This window comes from Salvia hispanica, chromosome 5, assembly GCF_023119035.1.
Source record: "Salvia hispanica cultivar TCC Black 2014 chromosome 5, UniMelb_Shisp_WGS_1.0, whole genome shotgun sequence".
NCBI lineage: Eukaryota > Viridiplantae > Streptophyta > Magnoliopsida > Lamiales > Lamiaceae > Salvia > Salvia hispanica.
In genome coordinates this window covers 12,288,876-12,312,563 of record NC_062969.1, presented here as the reverse complement: position 1 = coordinate 12,312,563, position 23,688 = coordinate 12,288,876, and the positions used below count along the sequence as shown (strand labels likewise).

The 23,688-nt window shown below is 37.2% G+C and overlaps 4 protein-coding genes and 1 pseudogene across 5 annotated transcripts; 1 reads left to right on the top strand and 4 right to left on the bottom strand.

Moving 5' to 3' along the window:
- Nucleotides 1-2,746: 2,746 nt before the first annotated feature.
- LOC125190555 (putative disease resistance RPP13-like protein 3) lies at nucleotides 2,747-6,193 on the bottom strand. Its single transcript, XM_048087881.1, has 3 exons — nucleotides 5,638-6,193; nucleotides 3,135-5,392; nucleotides 2,747-3,008 (listed from the first exon to the last, which is right to left on the bottom strand). The coding sequence occupies exons 1-2, from the start codon at nucleotides 6,067-6,069 to the stop codon at nucleotides 3,158-3,160; spliced, it is 2,667 nt and encodes an 888-aa protein (XP_047943838.1). The 5' UTR covers nucleotides 6,070-6,193; the 3' UTR covers nucleotides 2,747-3,008; nucleotides 3,135-3,157.
- A 995-nt stretch (nucleotides 6,194-7,188) lies between these two features.
- On the bottom strand, nucleotides 7,189-10,861 carry LOC125189092 (annotated as a pseudogene).
- A 2,980-nt stretch (nucleotides 10,862-13,841) lies between these two features.
- LOC125190490 (putative disease resistance RPP13-like protein 3) lies at nucleotides 13,842-19,554 on the top strand. 2 transcript variants are annotated; one of them, XM_048087815.1, is made up of 5 exons: nucleotides 13,842-14,328; nucleotides 16,406-16,547; nucleotides 16,656-18,651; nucleotides 18,886-18,930; nucleotides 19,322-19,554. In XM_048087815.1, the coding sequence occupies exons 1-4, from the start codon at nucleotides 13,909-13,911 to the stop codon at nucleotides 18,896-18,898; spliced, it is 2,571 nt and encodes an 856-aa protein (XP_047943772.1). In that variant the 5' UTR covers nucleotides 13,842-13,908; the 3' UTR covers nucleotides 18,899-18,930; nucleotides 19,322-19,554. The 2 variants fall into 2 exon arrangements, with proteins under 2 accessions (XP_047943772.1, XP_047943771.1); XM_048087814.1 differs by having other exon boundaries at nucleotides 16,406-18,651.
- Nucleotides 19,555-19,677: 123 nt separating this feature from the next.
- On the bottom strand, nucleotides 19,678-20,804 carry LOC125190491 (protein C2-DOMAIN ABA-RELATED 4-like). Its single transcript, XM_048087816.1, has 3 exons — nucleotides 20,732-20,804; nucleotides 20,259-20,567; nucleotides 19,678-20,167 (listed from the first exon to the last, which is right to left on the bottom strand). The coding sequence occupies exons 2-3, from the start codon at nucleotides 20,490-20,492 to the stop codon at nucleotides 19,781-19,783; spliced, it is 621 nt and encodes a 206-aa protein (XP_047943773.1). The 5' UTR covers nucleotides 20,493-20,567; nucleotides 20,732-20,804; the 3' UTR covers nucleotides 19,678-19,780.
- Nucleotides 20,805-22,318: 1,514 nt separating this feature from the next.
- Nucleotides 22,319-23,606, bottom strand: LOC125189443. The gene is made up of 3 exons (XM_048086721.1): nucleotides 23,567-23,606; nucleotides 22,626-22,956; nucleotides 22,319-22,544 (listed from the first exon to the last, which is right to left on the bottom strand). Exons 1-3 carry the CDS (start codon nucleotides 23,604-23,606, stop codon nucleotides 22,319-22,321), a joined length of 597 nt encoding a protein of 198 aa, XP_047942678.1.
- Nucleotides 23,607-23,688: the final 82 nt, after the last annotated feature.

The following is a 23,688-nucleotide window of genomic DNA, read 5'->3' as shown; positions in this document are numbered from 1 at the left end:
TAAAAGGGTGTTATACTATTCATAATGATATTTATGTATATTTAATTTTATTTAATTATTATAAACGTTTTTACATAATTGTAAATGTCTGAACTTTCAAGCATAAAATTTATATTATCATTGTAAATTATTTTTTCCGAATATAATAAATCATAGAATCTAACTATCTATAATATTTTGAAGTTAATGCATTGTATATTCATCTTGAACTTCATCGTTTTCACAGATTTCATGCAAAGAGAACACTCAAAGTCAACGAAATGGCAAACAAAAGCAAAGAAGACGTAGAGTATAGAATATCACATTGTTTTCGCGTACATGTATAATTATCAATTTGGAGAGTGGGGAGTAAAATAAGGTTGAGGATCATGTTATGTTTAAGAGCATCTCCAGTGGCAATAGGCCAACCATAGGCCAGCCACAGGCTAGCCACTCCCTCTCTCTGCCACGTCATCAGCACTAAAATTTCACCTGCCACATCAGCATTTTAATCAAATAGGCTAGCCGCAATAAAAATAATTCAAAAACAACTGCATTTACGGAATTAAATTTACGAGACATATACGGGAAAAATTATTCAACGAAATCGGCCAGCGCTCGCCTATTTTCTCGCCGATTTAGCGCTGGCCGATTACAATAGTTCGGCTAGCCGCCACTGGAGATGCTCTAAGTGATATTAGTCCATATTTAAGCTTTTGTCTTAATGTTAGTTTGTTTTATTTTTTGTTAGTTTTGTTTTAATTTTTTTTTTGTCTTAGCTATAATAATTTTTTACGAATAGAATACTCCCTCTGTCCCAATAAAAATGAAACGTTTTTCTTTTTGGATTGTACCATTAAAACTAAAATATTTTCTTAAATGGAAACATCTCTATTTCTACTTTTTCATCTCTCTTACGTTACTCTCTCTTCATTAACTCACAAAACAACACTATATAAAAACCCGTTCCGAATCCCAAATGTTGCATATTTAATGGGACGCGGAGGGAGTATATCATAGAAACAAGCCATCTATAATATTTTATAGTTAATGCATGGCATATTCATCTCAAACTTCGTCACTTACACTGATTTCATGTAAAAAGATCACCTAAGTCAACGGAATGACAAACGTTGTAATATAGGGTATGTAGTTGATTTTTGTTTGAAATTATTACATGTAGATGTGAAAATTTGGTTTATGGAATAGATTGTGCCGGTGCAGGACGAGAAAAGTGCATGAGATGATAACTGGTGATGAAGAAGGGCACCCGAGCTAGTTGGAGGCAGATAAAAGATGTTGAAAAAATGATAAGGTAGAGGGGTATTGGAGTACGAAGAGAAGTAAGGGGGTAATGTTTTAATATGAATGAGTTACTATACCTAATAAATTGTTTGTTAGCAATACATTTTTTAATTAGTTGACCCAATTATAGAAGGGTTTACATATATTTTTATGAGACATATATGATATAACAAATTCTTATGGATTTATGTGATGACTTGGATTAATGCGATTAATTTATTGTTTAATTTAATAAATTACTCCCTCTGTCCGCCATTAAATATCTCATATTAGACCGGCACGAGTTTTAAGAAATTATTTGACTTTATAAAGTAAACAGGGTAGAAAAGTTGGTGGAATGTGAGACCTACTTTTATATTAGTTTTATAATAAAATGTGAGTGAAGTGAGTTAGTGGAATGTAAGGTCCACTTACCAAATATGTTAAAAGTGAAATGAGACATTTATTGGAGGACGAACGAAAAAGAAAAAATGAGACATTTAATGGCGGACGGAGAGAGTAGATCTTTGAAATTGATAAAATATGAAGGTAGATTATATTTATTATATTTTTCTATGACAATGGCTTCCATATTTTGAACATTATAAATTGTACATTAATAATTTCATATTGATGGTGTTAGACATTAAATTTTACTATGTATTGTTTAAGTAAGATTGTTCTTCTTATATCTAAAAATGTTTTAATCAATATATATGCTTTTGTTATTTAATATAATTTTAAATAATATACTAATTGCATAATTGGTTTTAACATTTTACTTATATTACTATAGATTGAGATTATAGTTATTAGTTGTGATTAATTTTACTATATTATAAATTTATTTTTATACTTAATTATTGCTATATTCATACATCTATTTAATTAAAAAAAATTGATAGGAATATTAAATATATAAATTGTAACTTGCGGAAGTATAATTGTATATGAAATTGAGAAAACCATCTTAAACCTACTTAATCCACAACTTTTATTTATTTTCTGAAAAAAATGATCAATAAAGATTCCCTATTTATTCTCGTGATGATCTGAATTCCTAACCTATTGAATTGAGAAAAAATGTTTTATCAACTGAGTAGTGTTTCATCGTCTTCTTATGTTAGTATTTTTATTGTACGGAATGTGTTCAAATAAATAAAAAGCCTGATTTTTGTAATTAAAATTTGAAGATAATTTATAATAGAAATATTTAGGCATAGATAGAATATATAAGAAAAAAGTAGAGAATTCTAGAAGAGAAAAAAATAGGATGAAAACTTTAGAACAAATACATATGTAGTTTATATATATCCCTATTGTAAATATTTTGTAGATGTTAAGTTTCGCAAGTTTAGTTTTTTTAGTTTTCAAATTCGAGTGATGATAAAGTGATATATTAAATTAGTTTCCGTAAAATTAATTGAAGCGTGCATCGCACGGGAGTGTAGATACTAGTTATAATAAAAGTTGAATATAGACATAAATATAAAAAGGTGAAATATGCAGTTAAAATTTGTTGAAGTATTAGACATGACACAAATTTTGAAAATAAATCTACAAACAAAGGTCCGACGGAATAAGCAAACCGTTATTCAGCAAAAAAAGTATTCACTTATCTATGAAATTCAATACATAAATACACAGGCCACGTTCTCTCTACTCACTTCTCTTCTCTTCGGCGACAAATGCAAATGCCTTCCTTAGATCATCAAGCCATCAATAAAAATTGTGATTCCTTCAGCCTTATCAATCGATGCATTTACTTTAGATAACAGATTAGATTGATAATCTATAGAGATTGAGTACTTTTAAGGTAAAAAAAAATTTAACTGATAACTCAAATAGTCAAATTAAAAAGTTAAGCATACCTGTTTTGCTAGGAAGGGAATGGTCATGCCTCAGGAGGAAAAATGGAAAGCCTAAATTGTCTTGCAACATTGCCTTTGATATCCTTTGTCTTAGCTTCTATCTTCCTTGCCGACGCCGCTGCTCGTTCTGACCGAAAAACGTCGAGCTTCACGAAACTGGGGACCTCAGCGAGCTCAACCGGAATCTGCTGAAGATCCTTACAGTTTTTGAGCTCAACATGTTTGAGCCTCGGAAAATGATGGGGCGAAGCCAACCAAATCTTCAAATCCGTGCGGCCAATGTGCAAGATCTCAAGATGCCGAAACCCCCCATCGTTCGCCTGCCAAATCTCGCCTTGGAACGCCTTATCCTTAAGCTTCAACACCTCCAGCTTATCAAGCGACCCTATGATCGACATGTGCCGCCATTCCAAGGCTGTCGCCGACAATGTCAAGATCCTCAGTTTTGGCGGGAACTTGTACGCCTGCGGGAGTCCCCTCAGCTGCATCCCTGATGGCGGAGCGAGGAATGCGTCGTTTAGCAATTTCAGCTTCTCGAGGTTGCTCAAGTTTCCCAGGCTCTCGAATGAGCCACTCTTGTCATCCAGGAGCAGAGATAGTTTCCCGCGAATGCCCAAACGCTTCAAGTTACGTGCCTTATCAAAGACATCCGCAGTGCAGGACTCAGGTGAGATGGTCCCGAGTGTCTGGATCTTCTCACCCGCGCCCTTGCTGCTTTTTCCCGCTAGTTCCAGAGTGGCCGAGGCGTTGGTTTTGAAATGGCGTAGCTGCGTCATGTTGAGAATGTCCGCTTTCATTGCGAGTGTTTGGGAATCCGTCCGGACGACCAGAGTTTGGATGTTCCATAGCTTTGTAAATGTTGATGGGAGGAACTTTAGACTCACTGATAGGACGAGGTACCTCAGGTGAAGCAAGTGGTACATGTCGCTCGGGAGTTTGGTGAACTTGATGGGCTCAACGTCTAGAACTCGAAGAAGCTTGAAGCCTCCAGGGATGTGTGAGATGTCCCCTAGGGGCATGATTGATTCATCCCTCGGGAGACAAACAAATGAACGAACACTAGGGCCGTACGGCTTCCTGGAAACAAAGTCCAGGACATTGGAGTGGATGCAGAGGCGACGAAAGTTGAGTTCTGATGAAGCTGAAACCGATGGCTGGAAGCCTTCATCCTTGGACATCTTGATTTCTTGCAGGAAACCTTCGCGGTCTTTTCCAGCTTCGGTTAAGCAGAAGTCGCGAAGCATGTCATGGATCCGACATGTCTTAACTTTCCCATTGAACTTCAACTTGACTGCTCTGACTAAGTTTCTGTTGATAAGCTCCTCGAGATAGTTCTCTGCGGTTTCTTCGAGACTGACATTCTTCTGTTGTATTAGTCCTTCTGCAATCCATAGACGAGTCAATTTCCATGCAGAGATTTCATAGTCTTCTGGAAACATTCCGAAGTAAAGAAAGCACTCTCTCAAGTGGTAAGGCAATTTCTCATAGCTTAACAGTATAATCTTCTCCATGCGTTTGCCCGCGTCCGCGTCCTTGAGGTAGGTGTCGAAGCTTTTAGAGACATCCTGCCAAGTAGATTTCATGGCGGACGTGTCCCCTGAAAACTTCTTGACAAGGATGCCTCCAATGACTACAATTGCAAGAGGAAGGCCATCGCATCGCTCTGCGATGAGGCTTCCTTCAGCTTCTAGCTCCTGAGGGAACTTGGGCTCTTGGAAGACTTCCAACTGCAGAAGCAACTTACTTTCCTCCAGTGTAAGGAAACGCAACATGTGAGGGCCCCTACGACGGTTCACATGCCACCCAAGTTCCTTCTGACGACTAGTGATGATGACTTTACCCCTGGGATTTCCCTTTGGCAAGGCAATGAGAAGTTTGTCCCAATCCTCACAACTCCACACATCATCCATGACGAGCAGGAACCTTCCGGTGTCCAGGTAGCCGAGCACCATGTTGGCTAAGTCCTTGTCGGATTTGGTTTTGATGTCATCAGTGAGTCTGGTGAACTCTTTGAGAATGGCTAGAAAGATATCCTTCCTTTTGAACTCTTGCGATACATACACCCATATACGTGTGGGGAACTCGTACTGGATTTCTGGATCGCGGAAGATCTTCCCTGCCAACGTCGTCTTGCCAAGCCCAGGCATTCCAACAATAGTGATCACCTCAAGCTCCTCGCAATCCGCATACAGATATTCTTTCAGTTTTTTGGCCTCGTCGTCAAAACCCACCACATTCGTTTCCCTAACTTGAGGGGCCTGTATCATACATTCATACAAACTCACAAAAATCAATCAAAAAAGCAGATTATATACAACAAATATTCGAATATTCTTCCAATCTAACAAGAGACATTGGGTTTTGGACAAGTATTATATGATTTAGAGCGAGATTAGCAAAATAAAAGGGCTTTTAAGTCCTAATAAAATGACACTAATTAAATAGTAGTAATAATAATTGGAATTAAGGATCAAGTGAAGAGATCTAGAAGGCGTTGACTGACCTTGTCGTCGTTGTGATCGGCGGCATCGTGAACAGTGATGTTGGCGAAATCGATGATATTGTTCTTATCCTTGTAGATATCATCGATCTTCTGAAGCACGGCTTCGACCTTGGTGGCGATGCTGATGGTCTTGGGGGGGCCCTGGAAGGCTCGATGGAAGTAGCCTTTGCTCTTGTTCTCGGCGGACTGGGTGACGTAGGCGTCGATGATGTCCTCGGCCTCGTAGACGGCGTTGCGGATGCGGCGGATGAGCTCGCGCAGCTTGTCGTCGTCCCTCCAGTGCTTGGGGGCGTCTTTGAGGAAAGATTTGAAGAGGCGGAGATGGTTCTCCAGCTTCTCCACTTGATCCTTGGCGTCTTTCAGCAGATTCGCGTGGTGGACTAGAAGTTGCTTTAGGTTTTCCAGCAGGAACTCTACTGCTGCGTCCGCCATTCTTCTTAAATTCTCTCTCTACTCTCTACTCTCTACTTCTCCCTCACACTATCGCATCTTCTCTCCAATAATTTGATTGCTGCTTTTTGAATAGTTGATCAAATTATAAGAATCCAACTAGATGAGATAATGTGGAATAAAAGTTGTTTTATAACGTGCTCAAAATTTGATTTTTTCCATTCATTACAACTTTGATCTTTTCATCATTTTTATACTTGCGTCCATTATCAGAAATCGTATTCACACCCAAATTCCTTTTTTAGTTTAACCATGGGTGTAATATGCCGGTAACTACTACATTTGAATGCATATAAAGAATTCCAATTGATAATGATAAAGGTTCGAGCTTCAGGGTACTGTCGATAAAATAAATATGTTTTCAATCCAATACATAAGGATGAAAATTAATTATATTTACAGATTGTAACACATTTAATTATGATAATTTTAAAATATTAATTTGAAGTTTATATATATAAAATAAAAATTAAACATTTGAGAAATTTTAAAAAATAGTCTAGAAATTAAATATTAGGAGTATCTAATAGTAGTACTACTAGTTAATTTATTCTTTTTAATTTATCTATATTATATTATATTATATTAATAAAAATTTAATATATGTATATTAAATATAAAATTGAATGTTTTTTTATAGTTATTTACATTATGAAAAATCTTTAATAAAGTATTGGATTAAGTGTCAAACAAGAAGAAGTAATTGACAATAGTTGCATCAAGGTCCAATCCTTGGGCTAGCCATCAGATTTTGAGTTAGGCACACTCAGATTGTGGGCTAATCGAATTAGTATAATTTTACCGGACTACAAAATTTTAAATCCTAAACGGCTAAATCTCTAAATTTAGTGGGCGAGTCAATCTACATGTTGCAGGAATTGCATTGACATCCCTAATCGCAGGTGTCATTACCCATACAAATCAATAAATGAAAATTTAATTTGGTTCCATGTCATATTTTCTTAGGATGGTTCCATGTCATATCTTAGTTTACAAAATTGAAAAAGAATTGCAGTCTACTAAAATTTCACAAATCTGTTAGTTCCGTTACTTATGGAAATTAATGAAATCAAATTATTGAATTAGAAGAATCCATTAAAATAAATAAATTACAAGATGTGGTCATAAAATATAAAAGTGGAGGGACCTTGGAATATGTCTTTCCACCAAAATCCAAACGACAACATGATTATTATTGAACATCAGTCCACAATATTTATCACTAAAATTGCACAACATACAAAGATAGGACCCAAATGAAAATACAAGATAATCCAATAATGCACTGATTCAGTTATTCAGTAGGCATAATCTCCAACTCCAGTCACTTCTTTGCATGAAGTGCCTGCATGCGTTTCAGAAATTAAATGTATTATTACTTCTATATTTGCATTTCTTGTTCTATTAGTACTCTAATAATACATGAATCTTCTTAATATCAAATCTCATTCACTGGCTTACTTCACATGAATCCATCAATTTAGTAGGCAGACCATAAATTCATCAGTTTAATCTCAAAAAAGCTAGGTAACAAGCAACCCCACTTCAATCAATCCTAGTTTTGCACTTGAACTATAACTCTACCTTTGAATACACGAACGTTCAATTATACTGATTTTTCACATGATTATCAATTTTTGACAAATTACAGTGAATAGCAGGTGAAGTAGTGTAAATATAGTCATCTATATAAGTCATTCTTTTACTTTATGTGCAAACCAGAATTTATGTATAGCATAAAAATTCATACGTAGGAATATGGAGAATCAAGTAATGGTGGATTCCAAACTGATTTAACTTACCACATAGTTTCATGCTTCTGCAGGAAAAATGGAGAGGGTGAAGGGGGCGCCATCCTTCTTGGCCGCAAGAAGCTTGGCAGAGGCATTTGCCTCCTTACAGCGCTGCAAATCCAAGTATTCCAGCTTGGGAATATCAGCCAGCGCTATGGGAACTTCTTTAAGCTTCTCACAGTTGTGCAGCTCGAGCCGTTTAAGGCTGGGGAAATGATGCGCAGACGCCATCCAGATCGACAGATCCGTCCGACCAATGTGCAGAACCTCAAGAGCGTCGAAGCCTCTCTCATCCACCTGCCAACGCCTTCCCACAAACGCATTGTCCTTGAGCTTCAGCACCTGCAATTTCTCCAATGATCCTATAACAGACATGTGAGTCCAATCCAGAAACGTGTTCAGTAGAGTCAGGCTCCTCAGTTTCACCGGGAATTTATAGGCCGGGGGGAGGCCGTCAAGCTTCCCATCCGAAGCCGCCTTTGGGAAAACATCATTGAGAAGCTTCAGTTTCTCAAGATTGCTCAGCTTCCTCAAACTATCAAATGATCCACTCTTGCCATCAAGGAATAAGGATAGTTTGCCACGAATTCCAAGCTTTTTCAGATTGCGAGCCCTGTCGAATATTGCCTCTGTGCAGCTCTCTGGTGACATTGTGCCTAGGCTCTGAAGCTTCTCGCCTTCTTTGCTGTCTTTACCTGGCTTGGCTAGAGTGGTGCACACGTTCGTCTTCAAATGCCTTAGCTGAGTCATGCTCATGACATCTGCTTTGATTTCAAGAGCACGCGATGTTGTGTCAACTACAAGAGTCTGTATGTTCCAAAGCTTGTTGAAGGCTTTAGGGAGAATAGAAGCCTTTGAGTTCGAGTCCAGCTTCATGGATAGTGCAAGGTACCTCAAATGAATTAACTGATAGAAATCACTTGGTAGTTTGCTGAATTTGAGGGGCTTTGCTTCTAAAACTCTCAAAAGCTTGAAAGCTGCAGTAATGGCCGAGATTTTGTCACTTGGCAGCTCTATATCCTCAGAGAATGTAACAAACGAGCGAACGTAAGGGCCTCTTGGGTTTTTATTGAGAAATTCCACGACATGTGAGTGAATGCAGAGGCGACGATGCTTCTCCCCATCATTGACGGAAGGTTGAAGCCCTCCATCACTAGACGGCTTGATTTCTTGGAGGAAATTCTCCCTGTCTTTCCACCTTCAACCCTGCAGAATTCACGTAACATATCATGAATTCGGCACGACTTGACTCTCCCATCGGCCTTCAATCTCTCAACCCTAACTAGATTCCGATTGATCAGATCATCGAGATTGAATTCAGCAATCTCCTCCATGCTAAGGCCATCCTTAGGCTGTATTAGTCCTTCTGCAATCCACATCCGGATCAATTTCCATGCTGGGATCTCAAAATCTTCTGGAAACATCCCCAGATAAAGGAAACATTCCTTTAAGTGGTAAGGCAACTTCTCATAACTCAAAGATATGATCTTTTCCATGCGGTTCTGTGAATCATATTGGAGGAACGTAGTGACACTAGTGGAAACTTTCTCCCAAGCAGCAACAGATCTTGAAACCTTGGTGGCAAGAACGCCTCCGATCACCACAATAGCCAGTGGCAGGCCGTCGCAATGCTCAGAAATCTCTCTCCCAACACCATTCAACTCAGAAGGGAACTCGGGCTTGCTGAAAACCTCCCACTGTAGAAGCTCAACACTCTCCTGTAAATTCAAGTTACGCAAATGGTGCGGCTCCCTGAAGCGGTTGGCATACCTCCCCACGTCCACTTGACGACTGGTGATCATGACTTTCCCTGTCAAGTTATGCTTAGGCAAACAGACTCTGAGCTTCTCCCAATCCGTAGGCTCCCACACATCGTCCATCACTAGCAAGAACTTGCTTTCCTCTAGAACACCCGATATCTCGTCAGCGAGCTCTGATGCGCTCTTTTTAACGTACTCTTCCTCGTTGAGGTTGGTCACCATCTGTCTCAAAATGGAAAGAAACACCTCCTTCACTTTGAACTCTTGAGAGACGTAAACCCATATACGGGTGGGGAATTGGTATTTGATGTCGGGATCGTGATAGATCTTTCCGGTCAATGTAGTCTTGCCCAGGCCAGGCATGCCAATGATGGAGATGACATCCACATACAAAGTGCTTGCGTTGAGATACCCAACTATCTTGTCAGCCTCATCTTTTAGACCCACCACATTATCTTTTCTTGATGGTGTAGGCTGTTTCAAAGAGTTCATGTATTCAAAGCAATGTTAGTTACATTGGGAGTTTGAGTCATTTGTTCATAGAATTTCATCCCTAAATAAGTTATCTGCCCTACCAAACATCCGCTTATTGAGTTAATTAACAACATCTATAAATATGATGGCTAATTAAGGAGTGATACTATAGTTTAATCGATGATAAATGAATGAATTGAAAGTAGTTACAACTGAGAGAGAGAGAGGGGAAAAGGTACCTGGAGAGCGTCTTCGTCAGGGCCATCGTTGGCGTTGGCGAGATTGACGAGGTCAAACTTGTCCTTGCCGCCGTAGATCTGGGTGATCCGGCGGCAGATAGCGTCGACCTTCTCGGCGATGTCGATGAGGCTAAGGCCGTTGGAGGCGTTGAATAATTTGGAGAAGTAGCTGTGGGTCTTTTTCTCGGCGGCCTGGGTGACGAAGGCGTCGATTACGTCGTCGGCGTCGTAGATCACGCTGCGGATGTCGCGAACCAGCGGCTTCAGCGCCTCGTCCTTGCGCAGCTTCTTACTCGACACCTTCTTCAGGAACGATTTGAAGAATCCGACGTTCTCCTGCAGCTGCTCCACCTGGCCCTTGGCGTCTTTGATTAGCTGCGCGTGGTGGAGCAGCAGCTGCTTCAGATTTTCCAGCAGGAACTCCACCGCAGCGTCCGCCATTTTTGCTCTCTTTTCTCTCTCTAGATTTTGGTACAAGTTCCAGTTAATTATTGGGCATCTTTTTTTGAAAGGTTTCGTTAAACTTTATATACTAATATGGTCCATCAATATGGACGTGATGAATCATGATATATAAAATATGCTCCTCATTTCGGTCCCCACAAAATAGTGCTCCAAATCCAAAGTAAGAATAAAATGATTTTAATTGGTTTATCAAAAATGGTTTATCATTTCTATATATGCAACATGGTCGTACATTGAGTTTTTATTGTGTTGACTTGCAAACAATTTAATCTATTCAACTCAAATTAAACTACGGTCCGTTAAGAAAATTCTCAAGATCGAGAAACACAAACCTGACATGCCACGATCATATTCGAACAATAGCTATACACAACATGATCATATTTGAATTGACGCGGCACGATACGATGACAACATAATAATAATAATAATATTAACTGAACAACACACATTAGAACGACACGAAAGGGCGTAGACATGTTGCAGAGGAGGTTTGACCAAACAACATGATTGTCATGCTCATGATAAGTGAATGCAAAGAATGATGATACCATGTATTAAAAGGGAGTAAGAAATAAAAACATAATCATAGCTAAGTACTAACAAAAATAATAAGAAGAAGAAAGAAAAAAATAATTATAATAATAACTTTAATCATAAGTAGGAACACTACTATTCAATACTCCTCCTTCCATTTCAAATAGAGCATTTTATATAATATTGTTTTGTAAGCAAATAAAATATAGTAGAATATAAAGTAGAGAATGTTATTTTTATTATAAGAAATATATTAATTACTAGAATGTAACATTTAAAAAAAAATACTATTTACTTATAATAGAACAGAAAAAATAGTAATGATGATATGAAAGACTTGGAGATCGTGTTGGTAACAAAGCTTAATGCAAAAGTTGGGAAAATAATTGTTGCAGCTTAGAAATGTACTCCTAATTTGAGATCAGTAAAGTCTTATACTCCATATCGATGAATCAATTAGGACCGCTCGTTTTTTACTCTTCCCATGGAGTTGATGTGTTTAACTGACCTTAAATTAGTTGATTACACAAACAAATTCTCAAGAACTTGATGCTTAAGTGCCTTTAATTTTGATAGAATGCGATATATAAAAGACAAGTTTTTCCTTTAATTGCAAATATTTATAAGTTTTGGATTGTTTAATAAAATTTAGATATTTTGGTTGACCAATCAAAAAGTTAATTCAATTTATAAATATAGCTATTACAAATTTAATCACCATTTATAAAAATTATTTGAATCAATTCATCTATTTATATTTTGGCCGTTATAAATTTTTGGCTTGGAAGTTTTCTTCATTTGGCTGTTATAAATTTTTAATAATTGTAATTTAATTTCAATATTTCAATAATAATCATTACATAGATCAACCATGGAATTGGGGTTACACGAATTAGAAGATTTGTAACTTTGTAACCGCCACATTATTAGGAATTGTATTAATAATAATTTAATGTAAATTTTTAACACACTATAACTTCTCTATATATTTTTTTCTATATATATGTGCCATTCACTAGCTTATTACTCACTTTCTCATTACCTTTACCTATAATCTATTACATTACTGAATTTTCTACGAATTTGTTTTCAGTATGATTCTTGCTTTCTATTAATAGTATCTTTTCATATTTCTACATTTTATGCATTCTTTAAGTGTAATTATTATGTTACTAATATTTGTTGTCATGTTCTTATCAGAGAGGATAGTTAAAACCATGGAAATGAGATTTCTCTATTAGCAATCTACCATAACTTTATCAATCAAAGGTTGACATCATGGACGCATTCACATTGCCAAATTTGGTTTTGAAATTGATAAGTATTTTATAAAATTTTATAGTACAAATGATAGGTTGTGTTCACATTATTCACAAATGAAAATATTTCTCGAAAGTGCAATATGGGGGGTCTGTAGTTGACTATGTTTGAAGTTCTTATCTACATATGGGAGCAAACTGGCCTGGCTGAGAAGATGGTGTCGACGCAAATGAAAGTGTTGGAAACGATGAGCTATTGGAGATAGATAAGGGCCGATGGGCGATGTGGCAGAGCTGCATGAGCATAAATGATTTGAGATTCTATTTTTTATTGAAATTTTCATTTCTTGGTTGCATTTTGATCTATTAATGGACTTGACTAATTTGCTATTGTTAATTGATTTTCTAATAGTGAAATTATTGAATGTTATATGATTAGTAATTAAATGGATTGATGAACAATGTAATTAATTCCAATATAAGTATTAAATTAAAATTTCAACATTATTAAAAAAAATCTACAAGACAATATGGAAAGTTATTTTGATTTTCCAACATTACCAAAAATTATTAATAACATAATCAAAATTCCTTCGTAATTAAATGTCATTAGTTTATATTGTATTAGTGATTAAAAACTCTATATAATTTTATTTTTTATCATAATTTATTTTATTTAAATTTTCAATTTTATATGAGAAAATTTAATAGACCGTGTAACGCACGGGGTTGATACTAGTATGCATGATATACCACCTTAAAGTGATAGGAATATTATATTTTCAATTGTTAAAGTTGACCATTAAGTATTGATATTTAAACATTGTTAATATTGAAAGATAACTCAAGAAGCAATCGTCATAACTAAACAAAGAAGCAAGGCAAATAGCTCGTTAACGGAGAGGCCTAACCCAGTGACTGCCAGAAGCCCATAGCCCAAGGCCTCATATTAATTATGCGACTAGTGAGATTCGAACTCAAATAGCAAGATTTGTCCCTCCGTTGCCAACTACTACTGCTGCCCCTGCAGCGACAGACAGTCATATCCATTGCTCATATTTTTATGGTCGGAGCGAGTGTCTACTTAAAATTGTTAACAATTTATAACAATTGAGCCATAATCCGATTATATCAAAATATTGCTGGGGAGGTGGTCTTTGTCAAAAGTATTGCCAAAAAAATACTCCGTACTACTACTCCTACTATGTTATAGAAATTGGTCAATTTTGTTAGTGCGTTTACCAGAAAACTAAAACCCCAAATCAGTTACACTGCAGAGAGAGAGAGGTTTTTAATGGCGGACGCAGCAGTAGAATTCCTCCTTGAAAACCTGAAGCAGCTACTGGTCCACCACGTATATCTAATAAAAGATGTGAAGAGTGATCTGGAGAAGTTGGAGAACGATCTCCGTCTGTTCAAAGCCTTTCTCAAGGACTCCTTGAAGAGGCGGCGCAAGGACGCCGTCCTGCGCGAGCTCGGCCGACAAATCCAGAGCGTCGTCAACGAAGCCGAAGACGTCATCGATTCCTTCGTTACGCACGCCGCCGATAATAGAAACAAAAATTTCATTTCCAAATTTTGGTCAGCAAAAATCGATATCGCTGACCAGGTTGACTCCGTCTGCCGGAAGATCAAAGATATCTACGGCGACAAGAGCAAATTTGATATCGCCTTCCTCCCTGTCGACGACGTAGATCCGCCTGAACGAATTGAGGTCAGCTTTTTCTGTCTCCTTTCATCTCTCATATTTCCTTCGATTTATGCTAATCTATTGTTGAATTGTGGATCCTAAAATTGGAATTGAGTATAATTAGTAAAGTAGATTTCTTTCGGAATTGACTGTGGGTGGTAGGTGGACAGAATACTATTATTGGTCCAAATAAATGCACATTACTCCTTCAAGTGTCCATATGAATTTACTTTGTTAAATGTATATATAAATTCACTAATTACTTTGAAATGATAAATGGTTGTACACTATGGAGTAATATTTAATCAATGTCTCAAATACATTATTTTCATAAGAAATACTATAAGTTCAGAATAAATAAATAATCAGTGATATACTACACAGATAAAAGTAAAAATCAAATTGTAGTTTAATATATCAAGCTTGACTCATGTTTTATTTTTAACTTTGCTAATTCGGCTCGGAAGATTATATCTTATGATTGAATATGTATTATATTTAATGTTACAATTTAATCCTAAATTGATAATCATATATTGTAATAATAATAAGTTACAGTCACCCTCCACCTAAAATAATCTCACAACATAATTCTAGATGAATAATCATATGATAATCAGTTATAGCAATGGAACGACATCCATATATTATTATTGAGATCCAAGGATATTATGCAACATTGCTTAATGCCTTCATCCACACACAGGTTCTCAAGACTATATGTTGCATATTTTAGAGTATATATTATGGGCATATAGATACATAAAAATTCATAACAAATTATTGTAAAATTAATTCTAATCACAAGAGTAAAGCTAACAAAGTGAGAGCCGAATCCACATGAAGATAATTTAACTGAAAAGCTTTAACAAGCGAGAACTATCCTAACATGATTGGGAATTGCTCAACACATGTAACCAAGATTATATCCTATAACTTGATTCAATGCAATTAAAGGCCGTGTTTGTTTCCCTCTCCGTTGAATACTTCATGAGAATTGTATGACTAAGATAAGTTGAACACGTCTCAAAGTGTCTACTCATTAACCTATTGTTGTCTAGGACAACACAACACAGATAAAAAGAAATGCCACAGAAAAGAACTAAATTACGTGGGCCGTGTGGCTTGTAAACACATTGTGTGGTCCGTAATATGCTTTTTGGGCGAGATTCCATTGACAACATGCACACGACTCTTTGATGGTCTTTTATGTCCCAAACTCCGTCATTTGTTCAGTAGCTTGCTTCGATCCACCACCTATAGGATTCAATTAGCATCCAAGTGAATCTATGAAACACTTAAAAAGTGCATAAACTAAAAGAAAAAAATTACTACAATTCGATTCATATCAATATGACCCTACATTAATGTTTTTTTATCCCCTTTGTTTATGAACTGACGCTATTGTGAATAATAGTTGAATACAAGTATTTGATAATTACCAAATAGAAAAGTAATAACCGTTTTATCTCTTAATTGGTTCCAATCATCTTCCTTTGTTGATAATTATCTCCTAGCTTTGGACTCATATTGTGCAATTCTTATAATTGTATATACAGAGAAACGATGATCATGCGAAGTAAAACAAGTTGAGATGGTAATATATATAATTGAGATCAAATTCTTTTGTATATTTTTGAGATGCATACATTAATGTCAACCAATAAATGTTAGTCGCGGGGTATGGACGAACTACACCAACTTCATTAGTGTTTTGTTTTTTGATTGTAACATAAAATTTTAAGTGTGGTGAATTCATACTGCTTAAGATATCTTTCAGCATTCTTATATGAAAGAACTGTCTTTCTTTATTGTTTAGAATTCTAGATAATGGACAATACATGTATGTGTTCATATTTTTCAGCAACTAAAGAAATTTTTTTGTCATCACAAGTGACCCTGCTGCCGTTATTCAAAGATAGTATTTTCGATGGAATCTAAACATAAACTCTAGATCCTTATAAAATCTTGGGACCATAAAATAATAGTAGTAATCTTTAATGGCTAGTCTGCTAGACTCTTATTGATTGATTTAATTTGTTTCTGGTTTAACAAAATTGTTCTATATTGATCTTGTATATTTTGTTAATCATTTGAACAGGCCCCCATACTTAGGAAACACAATGTTGTGGGTTTTGAAGATGAGGCAAAAACTTTAATGGGATTTCTTGCTGAAGAAACTGATCATCTTGATGTCATCTCCATCATTGGGATGCCGGGCCTTGGAAAGACTACACTTGCTGGTAAGATCTTTCATGATCAACAGATCAAGTACCAGTTCCCAGTGCGCATATGGGTTTATGTCTCTCAAGATTTCACTAATAAAGATATCTTTCTTTCAATTTTGAAAGAGTTCACTAAGATATCTGAGGAGATTAGCAGCAAAAGTAACGAGGAGTTAGCAGGTTTGGTGGCTAATCATCTGGCAAATGTGAAATTCTTACTAGTCATGGATGATGTATGGGCACCTGCTGATTGGGAAAAACTCCAAATTGCTTTACCGACCAGTAAGAAGGGCAAGGTTTTGATAACCAGCAGGCTAGTGGAAGTGGGTTGGTATACTAATCGCTCTAGAGGTCCTCATATGTTGCGTTTCTTGAATCATAATGAGAGTTGTGAGCTTCTGCAGTTGGAGGTATTTGGTAAACGTGAGTTCCCTCAAGAGCTGCACTTTGAAGGAACGGAAATAGCTAAAAGATGTTGTGGGTTGCCACTTGCAATAGTAGTCATAGGAGGCATTCTTGTAAAGAAGTTTTCTGCTAACGGTGATATGAGTGTCATTAGACGAGCCTGGGAGAAAGTCACGGAAAGTTTCAATACATATCTAAATCTTGACAACGATAAACGAATGGCTAAGATCATATCATTGAGCTATGAAAAGTTACCTTCGCACTTGAGAGAATGCTTTCTCTATGTGGGAATGTTTCCTGAAGACTTTGAGATCCCGGTGTGGAAACTGATTCGAATGTGGATTGCTGAAGGTCTGATACAACGAAGGGATAATATCAGTTTGGAGGAAATTGCAGAAAGCTATCTGGACGATCTTATCAATAGGAACCTAGTTAGAGCTGAGAAGTTGAAGACTGATGGTAGAGTTAAAACTTGTCGTGTTCATGATCTGCTACGTGATTTCTGCAGAACTGAAGCTGGAAATGAAGGGGATAATTTCTTTCAAGTAGTCAAGATCAGTGATGGAGGTTTTCAACCTCCAGTTTATGAAGAGTACAAGTGTCGCCGTCTTTGCATTCATTCTGAAGTGTCAAGATTTCTCGTGGAAAAACCTAAAGGTCCGACTGTCCGCTCATTTGTTTGTTTCTCCAAAGACGAAGTCCCCATTCAGCCAGAATACATTTCAGCCATTCCTGCTAATTTTAAGCTGCTAAGAGTTTTAGAGGCCAAGCCGATCAAATTCACTAAACTCCCGGGTGAGTTGTACCAATTGGTTCACTTAAGGTACATTGTCCTGGCTATCAATTCAACCACAGCAGTGCTTCCTTCAGCTTTCTCAAAGCTTTGGAACATCCAAACTCTTATAGTCGACACAACATCTCGTACCCTTGATGTCAAAGTGGATATTATGAACATGATCCAGTTAAGGCATTTCAAGACTAACGCATCTGCTACTTTCAAGATTGTGAAAAATAGTAAAGGAGGTGAGCAGATTCAAACACTCGGAACAATCTCACCAGAGAGTTGTAGTGAAGATGTTTTTAGCAAGGCTCGGAATTTGAAGAAATTGGGTGTTCGTGGAAAGCTAGCCTGGCTTTTGGAAAACAAGAAAGGGTCCTTTGATAGTTTAGGGAAATTAGGTAATCTTGAAAAGCTGAAGCTGATTAATGATATCATCCTCTGTTCAGGAGCAGAGCGCCAACTGCGTGGCCTTCCTCCGGCTTATAAATTTCCGACAAAACTGAGGAGCCTAACACTATGTGATACTTCTCTCGACTGGGCACATATGTCCGTCCTGGCCTCACTTGACAAACTTGAGGTGCTTAAGCTCAAAGACAAAGCGTTCTGGGGTGAAACTTGGGAGGCAACTGATGGTGGTTTTCGCCATCTTGAAGTCTTGCATATTGGAAGAACAAATCTGAAAAACTGGATAGCTTCTCACCATCACTTCCCTAGACTTAACTGGCTCGAGATAAAGAACTGTGAGGATCTCATAGAAGTTCCAATTCAGCTAGCCGATATACCAAACTTTAAACTTTTAGACTTGCACCGGTCTAAAAATGCAGCTAAATCCGCGAATGCAATTCTTGGGATTAAGAGAAGGCGTGAAGATGAGGTTCCTGCCAATCCCCGTCCATTCAAGCTTTCAATTTTCCCTCCCGAGGCTGAGAAGGAAAGGCAAGTACAAGATTATCAATGATCTATTGAATTCCAGAAGTTAAAAGATGTTTCATATTTGTTCCTTGATAGGTTATTTGGTTTCCCTAGGTTGATGTTTAGCTTTATGACATTTTGAGGGTGTATGTTTAGTTAAATGTTTGCATTGAAGCAACTAGTAACTGATATGCTCCTCCATATTATGACTTCTTACATTTTATAACTTAACTAAGTGGTTTTATTTCTTGTCTCTAGGTGTGAGAACTAGAAGACTCTACTTCATATATTTTTTCAATGAAGGTATGTATTGTGCAATAAATTTTTTTTTTCCAACTTATGTGTTCACTTTAAAAACCTCCAATTATGAAAAATAGCACAATTTACACCCCACGTTACACAGCCATAGACTGATAATGACCTCGTTTGATTCTTGAACAAGATTCTTATGCAGCCTAAACATCTAAAGTTCACGTATAATCAATCCACCTAAGAATCCGGCATGATGATTCATAATTCTACAGCCGAATTACATGTGTAAATAAACTTTTTCCAAAATTGATGGTTTTTTGAAGTGTAACATGAGTTTGGGATTTTTTTAACCTTGGCCTGTCTTAAGGTGAGATGGTCTTACACAAGTTTTCAGTGTTTTATAGTTTGATCTCATCAAGTAATTGGCTCATTGTCAATACAGATATGGCGAACAAAGGTTCCGAAGAAACCAGAGAAGAAAGAATTATCTGAAGATAAATTATACGTTGGAGTTCTGGTTCTGGTAATCAGTTGTAATTGTTGATTTTGTGTGCTGACTTTAATTATTTAGACCATGTTTTAAGTCATTGGAATGCTCCTCTATTCATGTATCATTCGGCCCGACATCACATTCGCTGTCTACAAGCTAAGCCAATTTAGAAGTTCGTTCCTCTATATTGCGATCTTGAAGTCTTGCACCAATCTAAAAATGCATCTAAATCTGCCAAGGTAATTTAATTGTGCTTATTTGACTATGAAGTATGATCAAGTTGGCAATTTCAGTGAATCATCATCAAGACATGTTTGAATATATTTACTTACACTTGCAACAACAACAATGAAACAAAGGTGAGATACAAAAAATCAGACGTGAACGTAGTTTGAGCAGCGATGACGATGGCTAGAAAGCTTTAGAGCCAGGAAGATCAATCCATTGGAGCTGAACTTGGAGCTCACCACATTCAACATTTTTGAGTCTCAGGCACATGTCCTGCATAATCTTGCCATCCCTCCAAACAACACTGCTCTCTTCCACCAAGCAGTTGCTCCGGCAGGGCTGTATCGTCTTGATTCTCTTCCCATTTGGAAGCTCCGTTGGGTGCATCTTCAAGACCTCCACGAACGGCCGTATGTCAAACTCCGCGTCTCCCATGGAGTCGTCCATGCTGAACGTGTCGTGGTCGTATACCTCAAGTAAAACTGGCTGCTCGGCATCCGTAACAGAAAGTGTCAAGTCCTCATTCCATTCTGGATTTACATCCTTTCTGATAACTCGGGTCTTCATCCTCTGCATTCCATCATATAATATATAAACATGCACATTGAAATGCAAATTAAAAGTATAAATGCATGAATATGTAAAATAGGATATTGGGAACCTGGTTGCCAATCCTGACAACAACGTAGGGATCGCTGCTTCGGACGTCGCGCACAGCGAGATTAAGGCCTCGCTTGATACGAATCCGAAGCAATCCCAACAGATCATCCATCACCATATGCGTTGGATTGTGTCCATGCCCCAACACCGGCGATGGCAATGGCGATGGCGATGGCGAATGCTCCGCTGCATCGTGGCGCATTGGAGATTCTGAATGTGGAGAACCCGCCGCCATTTATTTATGATCAAACAACAAATTTCTAATTTTGCGCCCTTATTATGTTTCTTGTCTTAAAAATTGGTTGCCGCCCTGCAGAAATAAAGGAGAAATAATTATAGCTAATATGGGGAGAAAATATGATGAGTTTGTTTGTTAAATTAAAAGAGAATTAATGTTGTATGTTTGCATGCTTCAAATTTGAGATGAGATGAAGAAGTAGGTTTTTTGGGTTGATTGGAAGTGTTTGTGTTTACCAAATCTAATTGCAAGAGAGCGGGGAGTTCCCATTAAAGTATGAGCATTGAATATATGGGAAAGTATTGTATGTGAGAAATTGAGGTAACCGGTTGTGTTAATGGTGTTAATGGGACTACAAAGTTGTTGGATTTCATTGCTGCTTACGGCGAAAAGGGCGCTCTGAATTAGTATACACTTTTAGGGAGAGAATTGATCAATACTAGTATTATAATTTCTTTTAAAATATTTGATTAGTTGACGTGTATATTACTATGTGAATATTTTGTGGGAGCTGTAGAACATCGTTTCGGGTTTAATCATTAAAAAAAATTGTATTTGTAGTGTCAAACTTAATACGACATTGTTCAACTCTAGATAAAATAATTGTACATAATTTCCACCCAATATACAAATCAACTTCGAACCATTATCATTCAAAACAGTTATTTAAATTTTTATAAGTTGGGCATTATTTAATTATTCCAAAATTTTCATTTAATTAGAAGAAAACGTTCAATTCATCCATATCTCAATCATGCGATGCTTTTTCTTGCTTATAAATAAATTTATGTAGAGAATTAATTACAAATAGCTAAATTATTTTTCTTTTTTCAATATAAAAAGACTCTTTGACCCCTCGAAAGTTTTTCGAAATGGGCAAGTTCGTCGGAAAAGTCTAACTAATTTATTAGTAATTAGTTAGACTTTTCCGACTAACTTGCCCATTTCGAAAAACTTTCGAGGGGTCAAATGCCTTAGAATTCAAAGAGGAAAAGACATAATTTATTTTATGTTTATTCATAACCTATTGAGCAAGAAGAAAGGAATTACTCCTTCAAATATTAATTAATTGAACCATGACTATAGTAAATTCTTATTCATTTTATAATCACTTGACATTTACCAAAATTAATAAATGAGAGTATCAGCAAGATACAGTCAAACATTGAGTCCATATACTTCCACAGTTCCAGCCATCTTAACATGCCAACCTGACTTGGGGGGGTCAGGTTTAACAAAATTTTTGGTTTGAATAGTTAGCCAAATCCATAGGAGGGTCAAGCCTGGTCTAAAAATCTTTGCATTGTACATAAAGCATTTCGAATTTGGTAATTTTTTTATTTTTTCTCGACCAATTAAAATTTTTGGGTGGACAGGCGCAACCCAATTTATGGAAAGGAATTATGGCCTTGTGTGGAACCAACAATATGTCTATTCATTACTATTGGAATTAAATTATAAGTATACCTCTAGGTAAATGCTAAATATAGTACTACTGTAGTACTTTGTTAGAAGCATCACCCACTCGTGACATCAATGATCAAACAAACTTATTAATCACTTGAAATAGAACTAATATGTTTCAAGTTATATCAAAGATTAAATGTCCTTTTTGGTCCTTAACATATAAAGATTTTTTTATTTTGGTCCATAACATTATCTTTTGAATTATTTGGTCCCTCACAAATAAAAACGGGTCACATTTGATCCGAATTGGACGGAAATGGTTAACTTTAACAGTCAACGAAAATTAATCGAATTTTGACCGGATTAAGTTAATAATTAAGTTAAGAATAAGTTAAAAATTACACTGCCTGCCGGAACTAGTCTCCTCTCCTCCGCCGCCGGAGCCGGTCCCCTCTCTTCCACCGCCCCTCTCCTCCACCGCCAGAGCCGGTGCTGCCGCCACCGCTGGTATTACTAGTTCTGCTGCTTGATCCCGTAAATTTCTTCTTCCACCAATCCCTCTCACCACCGCCCTTCCACCCCTCCAGCTTCGGCGAAACTCTCCCACTCCCACCACCACCACCAACAACAACAGTTTTGTTCCTTCTCTTAGACAAACGCAACCGGAAACGCCATATTCAAAAAGAACCCCTTATACAACAGTTATCCTCGAAGCTCAATCACCGCTCAATTTTTCTGCTCTCTTCCTTCTTCAATCCCGTCGCCGCTCCTCCTCGATCCGAACCGCCTTCGATTTGATTCTCCGCTCTGTGATGATGCTCGACTATATCCTTGAGCGAGAGCTCGTACGACGATTCCGGCATGTGCCTCACCATCTCCATGAGCTCCGACCGCCCTCTCGCGATCGCCTGAGCTCGCGAATCCGGCGAGAGAAGGGGGAGCGACGGACTAGAGCTCCTGTTCCTCCACAGAGGCGGCGAGATCGCACCGGAATCGTCGGTTTCCACTTTCCATGGCACGAATCGGCGCGAGTTGCACCTCGGAGTAGTGATTCCTGCGGCTATGATAAAGCTACGGTTAGGATTTTGATGGGATTTTGGGATTTTGAGATGGTGGCGGAGGAGAGGAGACCGACTTCGGCGGAGAGTACCGGCTCCGGCGGCGGAGGGGAGAGGACCGGTTCCGGTAGCGTAATTTTTAACTTAATATTAACTTAATTCTTAACTTAATTATTAACCTAATCCGGTCAAAATTCGATTAATTTTTGTTAACTGTTAAAGTTGACCATTTCCGTCCAATTCGGACTAAATGTGACCCATTTTTATTTGTGAGGGACCGAATAATGCAAAAGATAATGTTATGAACCAAAATCAAAAAATCTCCATATGTAAAGGACCAAAAAGGACCTTTAGTCTATATCAAAATTAAGATTTTAAAGAATCGATTGAAATGGTATTTTCATTTCTTTTACTTTGAAAATTATCAGTATTGAGAAAAATAATGACGTCGTGAGAAGGTAAGCATGAGGATCAATGGTTGCAAAGCAATACTACAATATATGGGGGTGTGATAGCAACATATTGTTACTATTCATTAATAACAATTAATGATGAAGACAAAGTCAATTACCACGTCACTGCCATTGCTAGTTCTAGGTCAACAACCTTCCCCACTTCCAACATTCTTGCTCACTTCCAAATCCATTTTCAAACATATACATACACGCATTTATATGCGTGACCTACTCATATAATATTCGTGAGCATATTTTGATTAACGAGAGTTT